The following is a 17389-nucleotide window of genomic DNA, read 5'->3' on the forward strand; positions in this document are numbered from 1 at the left end:
GTGAACTCTTTCGCGGTGCCTGGTGGCGGCACTGTATGGCCCTCAGTGGATGGCATGACACTCCTCCGCCACCCGGTGGACGGCGACAGCTCCTCCAGTTTCGGGTATCTGGCAGGAGTCCCCCATTCCCTGCTCCTCCCGATTCCTTCGCGGATGGAAGCAGGCTCTGGCCCCCTGGTGAACGGCGCTGACTCCTCTGCTCCCTCACGGATGGCAGCCGCCACCTCCACATCGTGGGCAGCCGCCAGCGAGTTCGTCCGTCCCCGGCAACTCACTCCAGCCAACCGCCTCGAGCGTCTCCGGTGCCAGACTGCTACGCCCTGCTCGATGGCACCGCGGATTCACCCCAGCGACGAGGGATCTTCGGCAGCACGTCCCTCCTTCCTCCCGGGTTTCGGCACCAGTGTAATGGATTACAAACTTCATAATCACAGGAAGGAGGCGGGAACCAGTGGACATTCAAAATGAAATTTTAATAATAAAATAAACACAAAACAGCACGACAGCCCCTCGCGGATGACTATCGCGCACAAACAAAACCAAACACAAAATAAAACCCAGGCTTTGTCCTCTCTCGTCCTTTACTGTCGTCGCTCCTCTTTTGTATCTCCTCCGTGGGTCTCGAGATCAGAGAGTGGAGCAGGTGTCACTCATTTCCAAATCACTCCACCGGCCTCGCTCTGTTGCAATGGCTCTCGATCCTGCCCCACTTGTCACACGGTGCAAAACTCGGGTGAGAGTTCCCTCTGGTGGCGAGCGGGCGGAACAGCGGGAGTCTTGTTCGTGTGAGAAAATCCACATTCGAATGCAAAAACGTTGCAGCAATGTGTCATTGCATTATAAGGTTTTTATTAGCCTATCCAGTTGAAGCCACTAGAAAAAAAAGAGAACATCAATGTGAAGAAGATATTGTTTACATCAAAACTGACACCAAGCCGTTTACACAGAAGGCATACTTCACACTTTTTTTCACCCTAACTGAAAATATGCATTTTAACTTTGAATATAATATATAATAATATAATTTAGTTTTTCAGCTATTTTGACAGCCGTAGTGTGTGTGTGTGTGCTTGGTCCCATATGTTCTCGCTCCTTTGGAGCCAGCTGTTGACAGCGGGAACTTCTTCTGACCATGGAAATAATGGTGGTTGGAAGCCTAATATGCATTTAAGCAGAGTGAGTCAAATTGTGTTTTTTTTTAGAGAGTCCTCAGCATATTCTGCCCACATAAGGTATCAGCTCCAGCCAGATTGATTCTGCTGGCAGTATGGCCTGAGGAATTGTGTGATTTCTTGATTAAGTATTTACATCTGGCCATTGGATTGTGGGTTATATCCAAAAGCTGTAGTTAGCTTGGGTATTAAACGTCACGCCTTGGAAAAATGATCTACAGCAGTGAGTATAGTGGTGTTCTTATTGGACGTGGGGAGGTCGGTGATAAAGTCAATGGCCAGATGAGACCATGGTCGGTGGGGAACTGGTAAGGGGCCCAATAGGCTGATTGGTAATTATCTTGGAGTTTTACTTTCATTACAGGTAATGCAACCGTGGATAAAGTCTGTAGTGTTAGTTCTCATGGTTGACCACCAGACTTTCTTCTGAAGGAGATGGAGAGTGGCAGTGATCCAAGGATGACCAGAACTAACCCCTTGTGAATTTGCCTGTTCAACTTCAGTCATGATGTACCATTGGACGGGAGCCACGATTGTTTCAGTAAAAAGGCTTTCTTCAGAATTACTTGGGTCTAGACAGTCCTGTTGACTTGACAGAGCATCAGCCTTGGTGTTCTTGGAACCGAGTTAATAGGTGACCGAGAAGTCAAAGCGTGTGAAGAAAAGTGCCCATCGAGCCTGTCTGGGGTTCAGTCTTTTAGTGGTTCATAGATATTCCAGATTTTTATGATCAGTGAGGACAATGAAGGGATGTTCTGATCCTTCCAGCCAGTGTAGCCACTCCTCCATGGCTGCTTTCATGGCCAACAATTCCCTGTTACCAACATCATAGTTTTGTTCAGCAGAACTGAGCTTGCGAGAAAAGTGGGCACAGGGGTGAAGCTTAGGTGGATTACCATGTTGCTGTGATAGGATGACCTCGATGCCAGTATTTGAAGCATCCACTTCGACTATGAACGGGATGTCAGGATTAGGATGATAAAGAATGGGAGCAGAAGTAAAATGAGCAGAGTTTATTTTGGTCATTTTTAATTTAGAGGGGCAGCTACGTGTTCCTCATATGTGTTGGAGTAGACAAGGATGCCATCAATGTAAACGATTACCCAGCGATTCAGCATGTCCCGAGTGACGTCATTGATGAAGGACTGAAACACAGAAGGTCTGTTAGCAAGGCCGATGGGCATCACAGAATATTCATAGTGCCCAGTACAAGTAGAGAAAGCAGTAGAAACTAATGTTCTCCTTATGAAGGGTCTCAGTCTCCAGACCTAAATCCATGGTGTTGTGCATGACCCTTCCATCCCCAAGAGGTCGTCCATCTAGCACCTCCACTGACAGCAGAGAATTACAAGAGATTAGAGGAATTTTATGTTGTCGAGCAAACTCATGTGACATGAAATTCCCCACTCCTTGAGTCCAATAGTGCTAGGATGGATGTTATTCTCCTCTATGGATAGTTTATGGGTGTTTTTAAGCATGTCTCCAATCTAAAGATTTATCAGTCAATAGAGAGCATAGGAGTGAAATCTTAATGGTGTCTGTGGTATACATCGCTGGCTGTTGGTTAATGTACAGAGAGCATTGCAATAGAAATCCCTTACAACTCATGGGGTTTCTGTTGAATTTGTCTGGGAGTGCCAGGTGAGGATTCATCATGGGAATGGAAGGAGGTGATGTGTTCATGCTTGGCTGACTAAGCCTTGACTCTGGAGATGAAAGGTGAATACTCCAAAGTATCCGCTGACCAACTCCGTTTGTCAGTAGTTAGTTAGAGTCAGTTAGAGTCAGTAGTTGTTGATGAGCGGCAAGTTGATTTGCCTGAGTTGAGACTTCTGTGGAGAGTTGTGCCAAAGCTGCTGGATCATGTAACGGCGAAGTCTTCTGTAACGACACATTGTTTCATTGGATAATTACTGAGGAATTCTGCTCTTAAACATGATTATTTAATTAATAAAAAGCATATACCATTGATTAACAGCCTCATAACTCACAGCAGGTATGTTTTCAAAGGTTTTGGGGATTTTTACTTCCAGAACCAGACTGTTACATTAGAATTAAATAAACGGCTTAATATTAGGCTCAGCAAATCAAAACTGGAGTTGTATTGTTATATGGTCACATAGTGTGACTGTCTAGGTGTTTGTTCATACTTCCTCACAGATAAGATACAAATTTGTGATTTTGAGTTTATTTACCAGTTCAAAAAAAAAAGTTTTTGACCGAAAATTGGGATAATTTCATTACAAACAATTACTGTAGCAGTAAAGCGATGGCAATACCATGGTACTTTTTGATATTTACCAAATTATATAAAAAAGACTGTGTGATAAACAGTATACTGGATATGTTTGCAAGACTGCAAGCAGAGCAACACATATGCTCGATGCCTGGACTCCTCTCAGTCCTGCTTCAGTTAGCTAACGTGATAAATCTAAGTGACAGAGCATGCTGTGTGAGAGGATGAGCTGAGGAGGAAAAACCTTAGTGTTTCTTCAAACATGCACCAACTGTGGTGATCTAAGAGCAACAGCTTTTAGCTGGAATCTAAACTGTATTAAGAAGGCATTCAGATAGTGTGAGATTAGATATGTCGTCATCCACTTATGAAATTGATGTTCATAAAGGTGTAACCTAATCTCAGAGCATGCCTGCTGCAGAAGAGAGGTGGTGTGAAGATTGGCTCTGGGATAAACTGTAGGTCATTTATGTTAAAGGGGCAGTAGCATAGTAAAGAGATGCATCCCTTTTTAGTCCAACACATCAACTAAATACAGTGTAAAAGCCTCTGTTGAACCTGAGTGCACATCCATATAGAGGGTGACTGATGGCAGATACTTGCTAGTATTTGCTACCAATGGCAAGGAGGTGATCACAATGGCATGGATCACCGTGGCATGGAGGTGATCAGTTTGTGGCACTGCTGAGGTGATATGGAAGCCCAGGTTTCTTTGACAGTGGCCTTCAGCTCATATGCATTTTTTGGCCTCTTGTTTCTCATTTTCCTCTTGACAATACCCCGTAGATTCTCTTTGGGGTTCAGGCCTGGTGAATTTACTAACCAGTCAAGCACTCCAACACCATGGTCATTTAACCAACTTTCGGTGTTTTTTTGCAGTGTGGTTAGGTGCCAAATCCTGCTGGAAAATGAAATCAGCATGTTCACAAATACACAAAAAAAAAATTGAATGGTTTTGTTTATCCTTTGATATAACCCATCAGTAATGACTTTTATATATCTATCATCTTATGAATAATGTGTTTTTCTTGTGTCTCTGCAGGGCGAATATCGATGAAGTTGAGACCGATGTTGTGGAAATAGAAGCCAAGCTGGATAAGGTATGAATAAACTCTGTTTGAAATAACTTTGCTTTGTTTAATTGAGATGTTTGAGGCTGCCTTAATGCTCAGCTAACTAGGGCATTACTGCTTGAATAAAACAGCAGAACGAATGTGCACCAAGCTCAATCCCAGCTCGTACGCCAAACAGGATTAGGGGAGTTCAAGAGAGAAGTCCATTTAGCATTAGGAAGCTGAACATTTGCGTCAGGGAACTGCAGTCTTGCAGGTCTTTGCTGCTTCAGGGTTTCAGCAGACGCTTCCAAAGCTTCATACAAGGGCAATATCTACTCATTATTGCAAGTCTATCACAATTTAAATTAAATAAAATTTATGCATTTAGCAGATGCTTTTATCCAAAGCGGCTTACAGTGCATTCAGGCTATCAATTTTTACCTATCATGTGTTCCCGGGGAATCGAACCCCCAACCTTGCGCTTGATAGCGCAATGCTTTACCAATTGAGCTACAGGAACACAATTTAAATTCTAATAATCATTAAATTAGTGTAAAATGCACAAACTTAATGCAAGATCACGCAGCCCTTTGTCAGACAGATATTCAACAAATAAACGGGCTAAACAAGCTTTCATTGACTAAACTAGAATATCGTTGTTCTTGAAATGTATTGTTGTAGGTCTTAAACTGATAAAGAAAAGTGCTGCTTTGATGGCTGAAATAAAAATATTTCTTCTCAAAGCTGCTTTTAACATGCTTGCATTCGCTGAGAATAAAGCGCAGCATGCTGGAGAGTCGTTTAATCCCTTCATCTGCTGCTAAAATTGTAAATACTAATAAATAAACAATATTTGGGTTCTTGAGATGTAGGACTGCATTAAATATTAACATGTTAGTTGACTCTTTTGAAGTTTCACCTTTATTAGCCTCATGCAAGCCGATTCAGAGCTAACGTACATATTCACTGCCATATGTGACACATGACCATTCTCACATTAGCTCATTGTGTATGTTGTAATTGTCCATTTATATAATAAGAAAATAAAGAATTCCACCTAGCATTAGGATAGCATAGCATTAGCATTTAATGTGGAAGCATAGCATAACAACATAGAGGAAGGAAGCTGAAAATGTCAGTCTCAATCTATTCTTTTTGACTTCTATTTGCTACAAATAAAGCCAAAAAACATTAAACAAACAAATGAACCATGGTTTTGCTACACTAATCATAGTTTTAGTGGTTAGGCTAAAAAAATGATAATCAATATACATTTTTTTTTAGGGCTGCACTATAATAGTTTAAGAGATAGTTCACCCAAATATGTTAAAAATTAAGATTTTTTTTTTTTTTATGAAATCCGAGAGCTTTCTCCATAGACAGCAATGTAACTGTCAATGTAACATTGTTAAAGTAGCCCATTTAATATCAGTGGTTCAACTGTTATTTTATGAAGCTACGAGAATACTTTTTGTGCGCAAAAGAAAACAAAAATAGCATTTTTATTCAGCTTTTTTTTCTCTTTGGTGTCAGATTACGATGGGCTTTCATGATAGTTAAATATATAAAATTATATAATTAAAAATATAATCATGTAATAAAAAATATAACCAATATATAATAAAAAATACAACCATATGTAATAAAAATCATAATCAAAATATAATCATGGTTATTACAAAACCGTATCAAGATACAAATGTATTGCCCATTTTCAATGGGAAAGTGCCCAAGCAACATTGCCAGGTGTAGCATCAAAAACTTGTTTCCAGGATGAATAACCAGCGGGCAAATATTGTAGATGACTGTGTTTAGTAAACCGTAAGAATCAGAAATCGACTCAAACTCTATAAATATAATTCTGTATGTCTGTCTTTCTCTGTCCATCAGCTGGTGAAGCTATGCAGCGGGATGATCGAAGCGGGTCGTGTGTACATCAGTGCCAATAAACTCTTTGTCAACGGCATTCGAGACCTGTCTCACCACTGCAAAAAGGAGGAGATCATCTCAGTAAGTATTCATTTCTGAATGACTCAAGTATAGTCAGACCGTCATGAGCTCTGTTGGTTTTTTTAAATATTTGTTTCATTTCAGGGATGTCTTGAAAAGTGTGGCGAGAGCCTTCAGGAAATCGTTAACTATCACATGGTAAGACACATTTCCCTCAGGCTCACTGTGCATGGCCACATGTCCCGTAACAAATCACACATGCACACGTTTCAGTCCGAGGTCAGAGTGATTCCTCATGTTACCGTAACGTGGTGGGGCCTGTAGTTCTCTCATGGGTGTTTTTATGATGAAACCATATTACGTGTGCCGTGGGGTGTAACTCAACCCAGAAAACATGGATCTTTTTACACGGGGTGTTTTTAACATCATATGTGCTTGATTTATTTATTTATTTTTCTAAACAAAAAGACATTTGGGAAGTCATAAAAGGCATCTTAATATTGAGTTTCAAAATGTTTGACCTTTCTGTCACTTATTGAAAAGTAAATATAGTTAGGACAGGAAATGTTTAGGAACTAAAGGAGGAATTGGAAATGTCGCAAGCTGGATTCGAGCTTGAGCACCACAGATCAATGTAAAATGATTTGTACATGTGAAACCACTCATAGTTGCGTCATCATGTAGGAGTTTTGGGGTGTTTTCTGTTCTTGAGGATCGCGTAATTGAAAACAGAGACAGAGTGGCAGTCAGTGTGCAAAGCTCGACATGTCTCCTGTTACCGCAGCCACCTTCACTTTTAAAGAAAGAGGAAATACCAGGGCTGTGGTATAAAAGACGTGTGGCTTTTTAATTGTCAGCCAAAGACTGCTGATCCCTTCCTGCTTGTAGCATCAGCAGCATTTGAACAGAAACAGTTGGACGTTTCCTTTGTTCTCTGAGTTTCTTGGTCATTCTCCCTGCTTTTATGGGTAATTAGACTCTGTTTATTCTTGCGATAAACTGTTTTTGTGAGACATCACTGCGGTGAACACTGAATCCTGCACTTTACCAGAAAAACGTCACACCCTCAAATGAACTTGTTTACTAAAATTTGGTTTACACAATTCACATTACATAAAAAAAGGAAAATAAAATTGTAAACAGGTTCCCAAATACAATTATTTTATAAATAAAATGTGTTTTTAATTTTTTTAGAGGAACTAGGGGACCATTTTAAAAACTATCACAGTTCTACGGAAAATATTAAAATGGCTTTAGAATTATTTTATTATGTCTCTTGTTTCTTTGCTAATTTTTAAATGTTTTTAAATGGACAAATTAGTAATCTTTTACAGTTTAATATAGTAAACCTAATTGTTCTTCTTTGGTAGTACAATTGTTAATAATAAAACATTGAAACCTTTAAAATATTAAAATTAATAATAATCATAATGCAAAATACATTTTCTTGGTAGGTAGCACCTAGAAACTGCTTGACAGCCTTATATATATATATATATATATATATATATATATATATATATATATATATATATATATATATATATATATATATAATATGAATATTTTTATATTTAATTTTATATTATATTTCAGCTTTAACAAAGTAATGAAAAGATTTGTAAAACTTATAATTTTAGTTACAATAACAGCAGTGCTTCTTGATTCGGACTCTCAGCTGTCTGTCTGTGGGAGGAATGACAGATGAAGCCTGTGTGCTGAAAGAACATTACTTTAATTCACTCCTCTTGTTCCTGCTCTCTCCTGTTTTTTCTCGGGTCAAAGCTGTTAACCTGCCACTCTATAAATCTGAAGCCTGGCCATTTTACTCTGGAACTAATCGGCCTGCCTCATAAATCCAGGACGCCCTTCGCTGCAAAGTCCCTGGATGCTGAGAATCACTGCCTCTGTATGGTGGAGGGCAGATGTTATTATTGTTATTATTATTTTATTTAAATCCGGATTCATTTACACATTGTGGTAATTTGAACTAACCTGTCGAAGTGTCGCCTCCCCACTGAGTGTAATTACTGATATTATCTGTTTGGTGTGAGGAGTGTAAAAGGAGGCCATAGGAATGAGCGAATGAGTAATGAGAGAATGTTTTTCACTCGTGATTTTAAAGGTGATAACAGAGTGTTGTCACACCTGCAGAAGCTGTCTATTATATTGACTGCCAAACAAGCTCTACACTGCTTCTGGGTTGATTTATCTAGATATTTTGAATATGCACACTTTAAACTATGTGCCTCAAGATGCATTGCACCAATTTTGTCATCAATGACATCCAATGAGTTCTGCTCACCACAGTAGGTTCATGTCCTGAAAATATCGATTTTTATTTTCTCTGACGTGGAGTAGGTTTGATTATATAATCAAAGTCTCAATCTGTTAGTTTTTCCTGGGAAGATTATTTTATTGTATATATTTAAACCAAACCCATAAGACCTTCGTATATCCTCAGAACACAAATTAAGACATTATTGATGAAATTCGAGAGCTTTTTGACCCTCCGTAGACAGCAACACAACTGACACGTTCAAGGCCCAGAAAGTTAGTAAAAACTATTGAGGATCAGGTGTTCAACCGTAACATTATGAAGCTACAAGAAAACCTTTTGTGCTTAAAGAAAACTAAAATAATGACTTTATTCAACAATTTATTTTCTTCCGTAACAGTTTTCGACGCGCATTCACAAGAGTACCAAGACGTTCGCTAAGGACTTATACAACTTTTACTGCAGTTCCTAGTTGCCTTTGAGGGCAACTTTGCTCTTTACTTCCTGCTAAAATCTTAAAGTTTTTCATTTTTGTTTTACCACAACTGAGGGTCTGAAAGCCAGTTTGCTTGCTTTCCACTTGAAAGCAACACAAAACCCTTTGACCGACATTATTGATCTTGTTCTCTTCCTGCGATGTTTCAGTATGCGTTCTGCAACACATTTTTTGAATTTAACTTATTTAGTATACAGTTCATGAGCGGCCCAGCCGTTTGGAAGCCGGGCTCTGTAAAATGTTCTCATATGGAACAGTTTTTTTGCTTTTTTTAACGCAGGAAGTCAAAAGCTGAGCAGGCAGTTCAGAGTCACATGCAGACCATTCCAACAGCTTGCAGCCAAGTGCTGAACATGCTGTCTGCCTCCAAAGTGTGTCACTTCCATTACCGCGCCAAAGAAAAGGAGGTTACCATCTGATATCCCTCGTGCCAGTTTGAAACATTTGGATGGGACTGTTTGCGTTTCCATGGTCAGACATTCTCTTCAGCCTCTATTGTATTAAGTGCTTCTTCAATGATGGACTTTTAGAAAATTCAAGTTTCTCTTTTACTAATATATTTAATTTGACTACTAAAAATATCAAAAATGGCATGATATATGGTCAAACCAAAATGTGATCAGACACCTTCAGCATTTCTCACATTATCAGTTTATTCGCTACAGTTTAGAAATGGTATAAAAATATGACGAACTCTGAGTTAAACCGTGTCAGTATAAATTCTTGATGGAAAGGTATGTAATGGATTACAATCAACCAAAATGATGCAGCTGTTAAATTTAAGTATACAGTACAATTAGTTAACACCAATTTAGATCAACCCATTACCAAGCAATGCTTAATTTTGTTCAGTCTGTGGTGTAAAAAGTTCGCATTAGCAATTACACAAAAACACTTAAGCAAAACATAGTCAGGTCAAAGTTTCTGGTCCCAAATTTTTATACATTTTACTGGGTTACCACTGTAGAAGAATTTTGGGGTGTAATAGGTCACATTTCACTTTATTTTGCTATCCTCACTTACATAAATTAACTTTAGTGTCCTGCAGCCACTAGTAAAAAGATATTAAAAATTATATCTGGTGTCTGAATAATTTTTGGTTTGATTGTATATAACAAACAAAAGTTTATTAAAATGTATTTGTTGTGTTCATTTAATAAACATCAACCCCTGAGACAAAAAAGTGCCTGAAGTCGAAGTTACCATTTAATGCATTCATTTTTTCTTCCCTTCTCTCATCCTCTTTTGTTCCACTGCTGAAGGGCTCTGCTCATCTCAGTGACTGTGAAGCTTCACTGACTCTTAGCTCTCTGGCACTACATAAAAGGCCTGTGCTTTCTGTGGGACACTAGCATGCGTACGTTGGGCTACAGGGCACGGTTAAACCTCCTCTCACTCACTCGGCTCATTCAGATCTTCCTTAGTCTCTCTTTGAGTCACGTACAGTCAGTCTTTCTTAGACTGTCACCTGAAGTCACACCGTCATTTATGCTCATGCTAGAGAAGATCTGAGGTAAAACAAGGCTAGAGGATCAAATACAGAGATCTCACACTAGGGTGAGAGTACTGAACAGTGTTCAACATAGTTGCACACTCTGAACTTTTTAATTAGACTTTATTATGAAGAATGTGCTATAGGTTTTGCAAACTGCGTTGAAGTTGTGTGGTTTGAAAAGAGATGTGTTTGGGGAAGTGTTGCTGAAGTTTATTACATAGGACGTTTACTCAATAAACTTTACGTTGTGTACACTTGTGCCATGTTCAAAATGGCCCCCATACCCTCATTCACTATTCCCCACATTAGTCCACTAATATAGTCCACCAGTATTTGTTCCTCCTCATAGGGCTGGACGATATGACCTAAAATTAAAATCTGATGCATGTTCAAGTGTTTGTTTTGCAAATAAGTTTGGCTTTATTTATTTGATTAGGGACATAACAATGCACCACGAGCCGGTTGAAAATTGATTAAAAAAAATATGTGACGATTCAATGCGATAGAGATTGAATTTAATTCGATCATTAAATGAAAAGTGATACATTTTTGGGTGGGGGTTTATATAAATGTATCTCTGAAGGGAACTGACTGCCTTCAGCAAGGTTTAGATGGTGTTTTGTTTTTAATCTGTCCTCTGTATAATACATATTAAAGTAGTGCAGTGCTGCTCTCTTTAAGGAAATGCTTTATGCTGATGTTCCATAAGCGCCACCTGCTGGCAGAGAGTGAATTTGTGTTTTAATGCAGCACACCTGCTTTTTATTTCATACAGATGTTTTGTGTAGCACCATTTCGCAAAGCTAAAATCAGACCATTATGTTTCTGCTTGAAATTTGCATGTATGCAGCATCTTTGTTTGGATCGTGATTAAAATGTGGGGGTTGCCTCTAATTTTAAATGGAAAGAGCACAGGCAAAGCCTTAGTTTAAGATTTCAGAGAGATTTCTTTCATTTGTTTTATTTATTTGATTTAGGATTTGTTAAAAAAAAAATTGAAATTTTGCTGAATTTTGAAACAGAAAAAGGACACCTTTTAATTTATAGTTTCTTAAATTCAAAAAATGTGAGAGAATTGTATGGTGAAATCGGTTTTGTGAATTAGCCTTTCGCCGAGCCCCGCCCCCCTTAGTTACTGTTGCTACTTCCGACAAACAAATGGTCAAACGCGACCAGCGCGACAGATTGCCATGACGGGAAGAGGTATACCCGTGCGTGTCAGTGACCTTTTTTGGAGTAATACCTCCGCGATATCCTCCAGATCGAGGCAAAAGGGGTTACAGTATGCCGTGGAGGGAAAAAAAGCGAAATCTGAGAAACACCATGACCTGTACCTCAAATGCAACCAGCACAGCCTTGTGTACCAGTCATGCTCTTGCACTGCCGGGAAAGTTCTCTTTCATATAATATGGTCTATTATTGTCTATTGCGAGTATCTATTTTTATTATTATCTTGGTGAGTAAAGGTTTTAAAAATGATAACTAAATACTAATTGAGTCTTAAATGCATAATGTAGACATATAGGCTAGCCTATATAGGCTAATATTGGCATTATTCTTTTATTAAATTTCAGCTGCTGTGGCGAAGCAAATAAGGCAGAGTCTTAATTAATTTCGTTATTGCCAAATACCAATCTTAATTTAGAATTTATCTTAATTTATCTTAATTTTTTATCTAAAATTTTTAAGAAAGACTCGTTTTTATTGGTGCGTTGGCCTATTTATAGGCTAAATGAGTCTATACCTAGGGCTATTTAGAGTTCTGAGATGTTACGATGTCACAGAGGACTTATTTTATTTCTTTGTTCAAACTTCCAAGTGGCCTATTACGTTAGTCATGTATAAATTATGTTAAAACGTATAAATGACTCATTCTTGACAAAAGGCAAAAGAGCTGTGTGCGTGCGTACATTTGAATAATGTCGGGCTGTAAACGGGTTCGGGCTTTTAAAAAGCTGTCAATCAAAATGTACTTGTCTGGCTCGGGCCGAAATCTGTCGGGCTCGGGTCCTGTCGGGCCTAACTTTTAAAGCCAGATTACAGCTCTATTCTAGTGTCCGATTTACAAACGCCGTGAGCGCACCGCTTCACCATCTTGCTTGGAGTCAAAGTTTGTCGGAACTGCCTCACATAGTAACGGTTGCTATGATGTGTGATTGGACAATGGCCGTTTTGGGGGAGGAGCCGGCGAAAGGCTAATTGTATCTCATCGTGAGTAAATTGTTTCATCTCTATATTTGATGATAGATTGAGTTTGAAGGAATATGGGCGTGACCATGATACCACGCTCCACGTCATCATTACTATGATGGAAGGAAGTGGAGATGCAGTGTCCATCTTTGTTTTTGATTTTACAGTCTATAGTGTTGAGTTGTTACTGTTGGGTCAGTGTCGCCACCTTATGGACAAACGAATTAGTGTGAGCTGAGAGTAAATCTGTAGCGAGAAAAATTTGGTTTATACTATGCTGAAATTTAGTGTAATTGTGAAAACTGGGGTACACTTTAGGCTTAAGGGTTCAGTGAATGTTCATATATTTAAGTCTGAGCAGCAGTAATAATGATGCTTGACTTGGCAAACATCACTGATGAGAGAATTGGGACATTTGAGGTGGATGGATGGAAAACGCTGATTCTAGTCTAGTCCTTTGCAAAATGCAAAGGCTGGGAATTGATGCAACTGAGCAAAATGCAAATGTCTAAGCTTTTCTGCTTCTGCTTTTCCCTGTACTCCATTTCTCTCTTCCTCCCTCACATGGCAGCTTTACCCTCAAGACATGTTGCCCTCCTGTTCCATGTGACATGCTCTGTCACATGTGCTCTCGTTGCAGCTTATCGCTGCCATAAAGCTGCTGCGTTTGTGACCAGAATTGAGATGACTGCAGTGTAAAGCTTTTCCTGTAGTCTCGTTCTGCTGACATCATGTATGATCCACAGTGACCCTGGCATGGACATGCCTTTATTCTTCTGACCTTACTTGCAAGACCCCCAGGGCTTGACTCCATAAGCATGTGCAGATTGGATTCTCATGCATGACGCTGTGTTTGCCTGTCATGTCCTGGAAGATGCCACTGGCTCCCAGCACCCATCCTGTGCAATGCATCAATGCATCTGTGGCCTATTTAACCCTTGACCTGCAGTCGCCCACCATGACCGACTGTGAGAGGGTGAGAGATGGGTGTGGGGCGCTAGTGCAGTCTTTTGGGTTTATAGGAACAGACATGCATCTGCTCTGACATCTGCTGGTGATTTCAGAGAAGTGCACCCTTAGCATACAACTAGCCTACAGCCAGAATGGGTATCAAAGCCTTTGGCCGGCTAATGCTTGCTACTAACTAAAAACTGGTTTCCATTTACATTTGGTTTCCTTTTGTATCTCTTACAGATCCTGTTCGACCAGGCCCAGAGATCCGTAAAGCAACAGTTGCATAACTTTGTGAAGGAGTGAGTCTTATATTCTTTCTTCTGACCTTGTTTCTTTTTTTAACCCTTTTTCTTGCCCTCTGTCATATATTCCCTGCAGCATGTCTCTATATGTGTTATACGCAGGGATGTTCGGAAGTTTAAAGAGACGAAGAAGCAGTTTGATAAGGTGCGGGAAGATATGGAGATCGCCCAGGTGAAGAACGCACAGGCACCACGCAACAAACCGCATGAGGTGGAGGAGGCCACCAGCGCCCTCATCACCACCCGGAAGTGTTTCCGACACCTCGCCCTGGACTACGTGTTACAGGTATTTCAAAATAAAAGTGATTGTTCACCCAAAGATGAAAATTCTGTCAGTTTACAAGCCTTTAAGCAATATCTTTCAATTTAAAGCTGAAAATTGCTTAACTTATTTTGATGAGTTAAAGTAAAATTAAAAAAAAACACATTGCCATGGTCATATTTTTTTTACAGTGTGGAACATTTTTCAAAAAACGTCTAGTATTAAAACTCAGAAAAATATATTTACACTGCAGTTCTTTAATTGTGTTTGTGAAATTTAGGCCACAAACATTTAATTTTCCTTCTCCATAAAAGCTGTCTTGGTAAAAAACCAAATGCAAAATGATGGGCTTTTCATTTATTATAGAGAAATGGCGAGCAGCCATTAGGTTGTGTCATAAGTTGAATTTAAATGGATATCTGAGACCATTTGTGTTTAGTGAGGCTGTTAAATATATTTAATACGTTAATGCATCAGGACAAAAATAGGTTGTAGTGTCTCTAATGGCCGCTGTGTGGAGCATGACATATAAAATTAGACACATGAATAGCTTGTTTTCCCAATCTAAACTGGGTTAAAAGTGACAAGAATGGATTGAGGGTCACTGTCTGGAGCCCTAAAAGTCTCAGGATCCTCTTGCCGCATTGTACCACGATTCTGCCCGGCCAAAAATGGTTAGTTTGTATCATCAATAGCAGCTTCGTGGTAAAATGGCTTAGTGGGCTGTTAACCAAAGGTTGTAGGTTTGAATCCCTTTTGTTCAAAGCACCAACTAATAATCCCTGTGCTCTTCTCTTGATATCTTTCTCAGATCAATGTTCTTCAGGCCAAAAAGAAATTTGAAATTTTGGATTCGGTGAGTGGGTTCAAATGCCATTATAAACCAGCTGTCTCCTCCTCCGTGGATTAAAGTGTTGTCTCTTTGCTCTCCTCCACAGATGCTGTCGTTCATGCAGGCTCAGTACAGTCTCTTCCAGCAGGGCTTCAACATCTTGGATGACATCGACCCCTACATGAAGAAGCTGGCTGCTGAGGTGAGATAGATCTACACATCTGCTCCTCATTAGGGCCCTCTGTTCACCTGCTCTCCCCGACACCTGCGTCTAATGCTGGACATGTTGTGACCAGCCCCAGGCTCCAAACTATCACAGGCCTAATGAGTGGAAATGAGGGATAATGTCTCTCCTTGAGGTTGACAGACATCTGTCTGAGAGTTTTGTATTTTAGTTTATTTTGTAAAAATATAATTTCTATTAATATCATAAAATATCTATATGCACACAGAATAAAACAAGTCCTTTTGTGAATAAAAATCTACTGGTTCTAAATATGATGAACAATAGTCCCTCAGAAACTGCTATTATATTTAACAAACAATTACAAAAATGGCAAGTAAAACATTAAATATAGAACGACTTAAATAGTATTTTCTTGTAAAATGTTTTCCAGTAACCTTTGTTTTATTTACAATTTTAAAATATATAAGTCAGTGTAACGCTGGCCTTTGTCTTTTTATTTCAGTTGGATCAGCTGGTCATAGACTCAGCGATGGAGAAGAGAGAGATGGAGCACAAACATGCCACCATACAGCAGCGAGTGAGAACACCATCTGCTTTCTTTACTCTCTCCGTCCTCATTTTCCATCTTTTCTTTCATCTTCCCCCTCTGGCCTTCTGTCTTTCTTTTCTGCCGGATACCTTCCCGCTCTCTTCTGTGAAATCTTCATTTTGTTCTCTGTTAACTGCCTCTTTCCACTCATAATATATGAATCCCACGTCCCATACGATCTCTCCAGCTCAGATCCTCAGCTGAATCTGATCAGACAGATGTAGGTGTGGCTACTGAATTATTAACCCTAACATAAAAGCTGGTAGAAAGTGGTTTCTGCTGAGAATCAGGTGTCAGGAGAAGTTATTTCCTCTTCCTGTCATGATATTGTCCGATCACTCAACCCCTTTGCTGTCATGTTTGTCATGCTGTCAACACTCTCCCTTTGTGTGCTTCAGCTACATATGTTCACCTCCGTTTGTCTCATTTGTTTGTTCAAAGTGCTTCATCACCATATCAGTAATGCATGATGTCCTGTCCCGTCCAGATCTCCCCGGGAAATTGGCCCTCAAGACACACACACACATGCTCTCTAACATCAATCTGCTAGCACATCGCAGCCAACAGATCCGGGCCAGAAACACTCTGACTTTTCCCTCTGACCCTGAATCTTTGTCTCGGCTCGTCTTTGTTCAGATTCCAGTAGTATCGATGGGCCGTTTCTGGACCAAAGCACAGCAGATTTAAAGTGCCCCTATTATTGGTAATGAAAGGTTTATATTTTGGTTTTTGGAGTCCCCAACAACAGGTTGAGATGCATGCACAGTATGCATTTATTTTTGCCTTATTTGCTCAACGACTCCCAAACGATTCGCTCAATGATTCATTTTTCCAAACCCCTCCTTTGCGTGACGCTAATCTGCGGTGATTGCGGTCTTATTTTTATTTCTTCATGCCAATTAAACCTGACTAAGTATGTGTTTGTGAGCGCAGTGCTGCTTTGTGTACAGCGTTACCGAGGAAAAATGCTATTTTACTGCTCCAAGAGCGGCACCTAGTGGCAAAGAATGAATTAGCATTTTCATTCAGACCAACTTGAAAAGAGCGGCAATATGCTAATGTTTCATGATGATGTCAACATTAAACGGCTTGAGATTCGTTTTAAAAAACGACTCGTTTCGATGATTCAGAGTCGAGGTTTTTTTTTGAGAGACAATAACTTTATACACGGTGCACTTTCAGATTTAAAACTTTGCAGGATGTTTTCATTCATTTACACACTGCATGAAAGGTCAGTTTCAAAAATCATCAAATAATAGGAGCACTTTCAAATTTAATCTGATTTGGATGTGAATTAAGGCAGAGACTAGTTCTAAAATCGATTTATAACTTTGGGACTGTTTGCATTGATCAGTGATATCTGGATGTAGCAACGATCTTAACTAATGTTG

General features: G+C 39.5%; 1 protein-coding gene across 2 annotated transcripts in view; it reads left to right on the forward strand.

Annotated features, from left to right (window-relative positions):
* LOC132126084 (arf-GAP with coiled-coil, ANK repeat and PH domain-containing protein 3-like) overlaps positions 1–17389 on the forward strand; it is a 76884-nt gene that overhangs the window by 36382 nt on the left and 23113 nt on the right. For both annotated transcript variants that reach the window (XM_059537116.1, XM_059537117.1), the window contains exons 2-9: positions 4451–4508; positions 6354–6473; positions 6558–6611; positions 14067–14125; positions 14231–14414; positions 15202–15246; positions 15329–15424; positions 15912–15986. In XM_059537116.1, coding sequence (XP_059393099.1) covers positions 4451–4508; positions 6354–6473; positions 6558–6611; positions 14067–14125; positions 14231–14414; positions 15202–15246; positions 15329–15424; positions 15912–15986 — 691 coding nt within the window. The remainder of the gene's footprint in view (positions 1–4450; positions 4509–6353; positions 6474–6557; positions 6612–14066; positions 14126–14230; positions 14415–15201; positions 15247–15328; positions 15425–15911; positions 15987–17389) is intronic.

The sequence above is a fragment of the Carassius carassius genome, chromosome 44 (genome assembly GCF_963082965.1).
Source record: "Carassius carassius chromosome 44, fCarCar2.1, whole genome shotgun sequence".
NCBI lineage: Eukaryota > Metazoa > Chordata > Actinopteri > Cypriniformes > Cyprinidae > Carassius > Carassius carassius.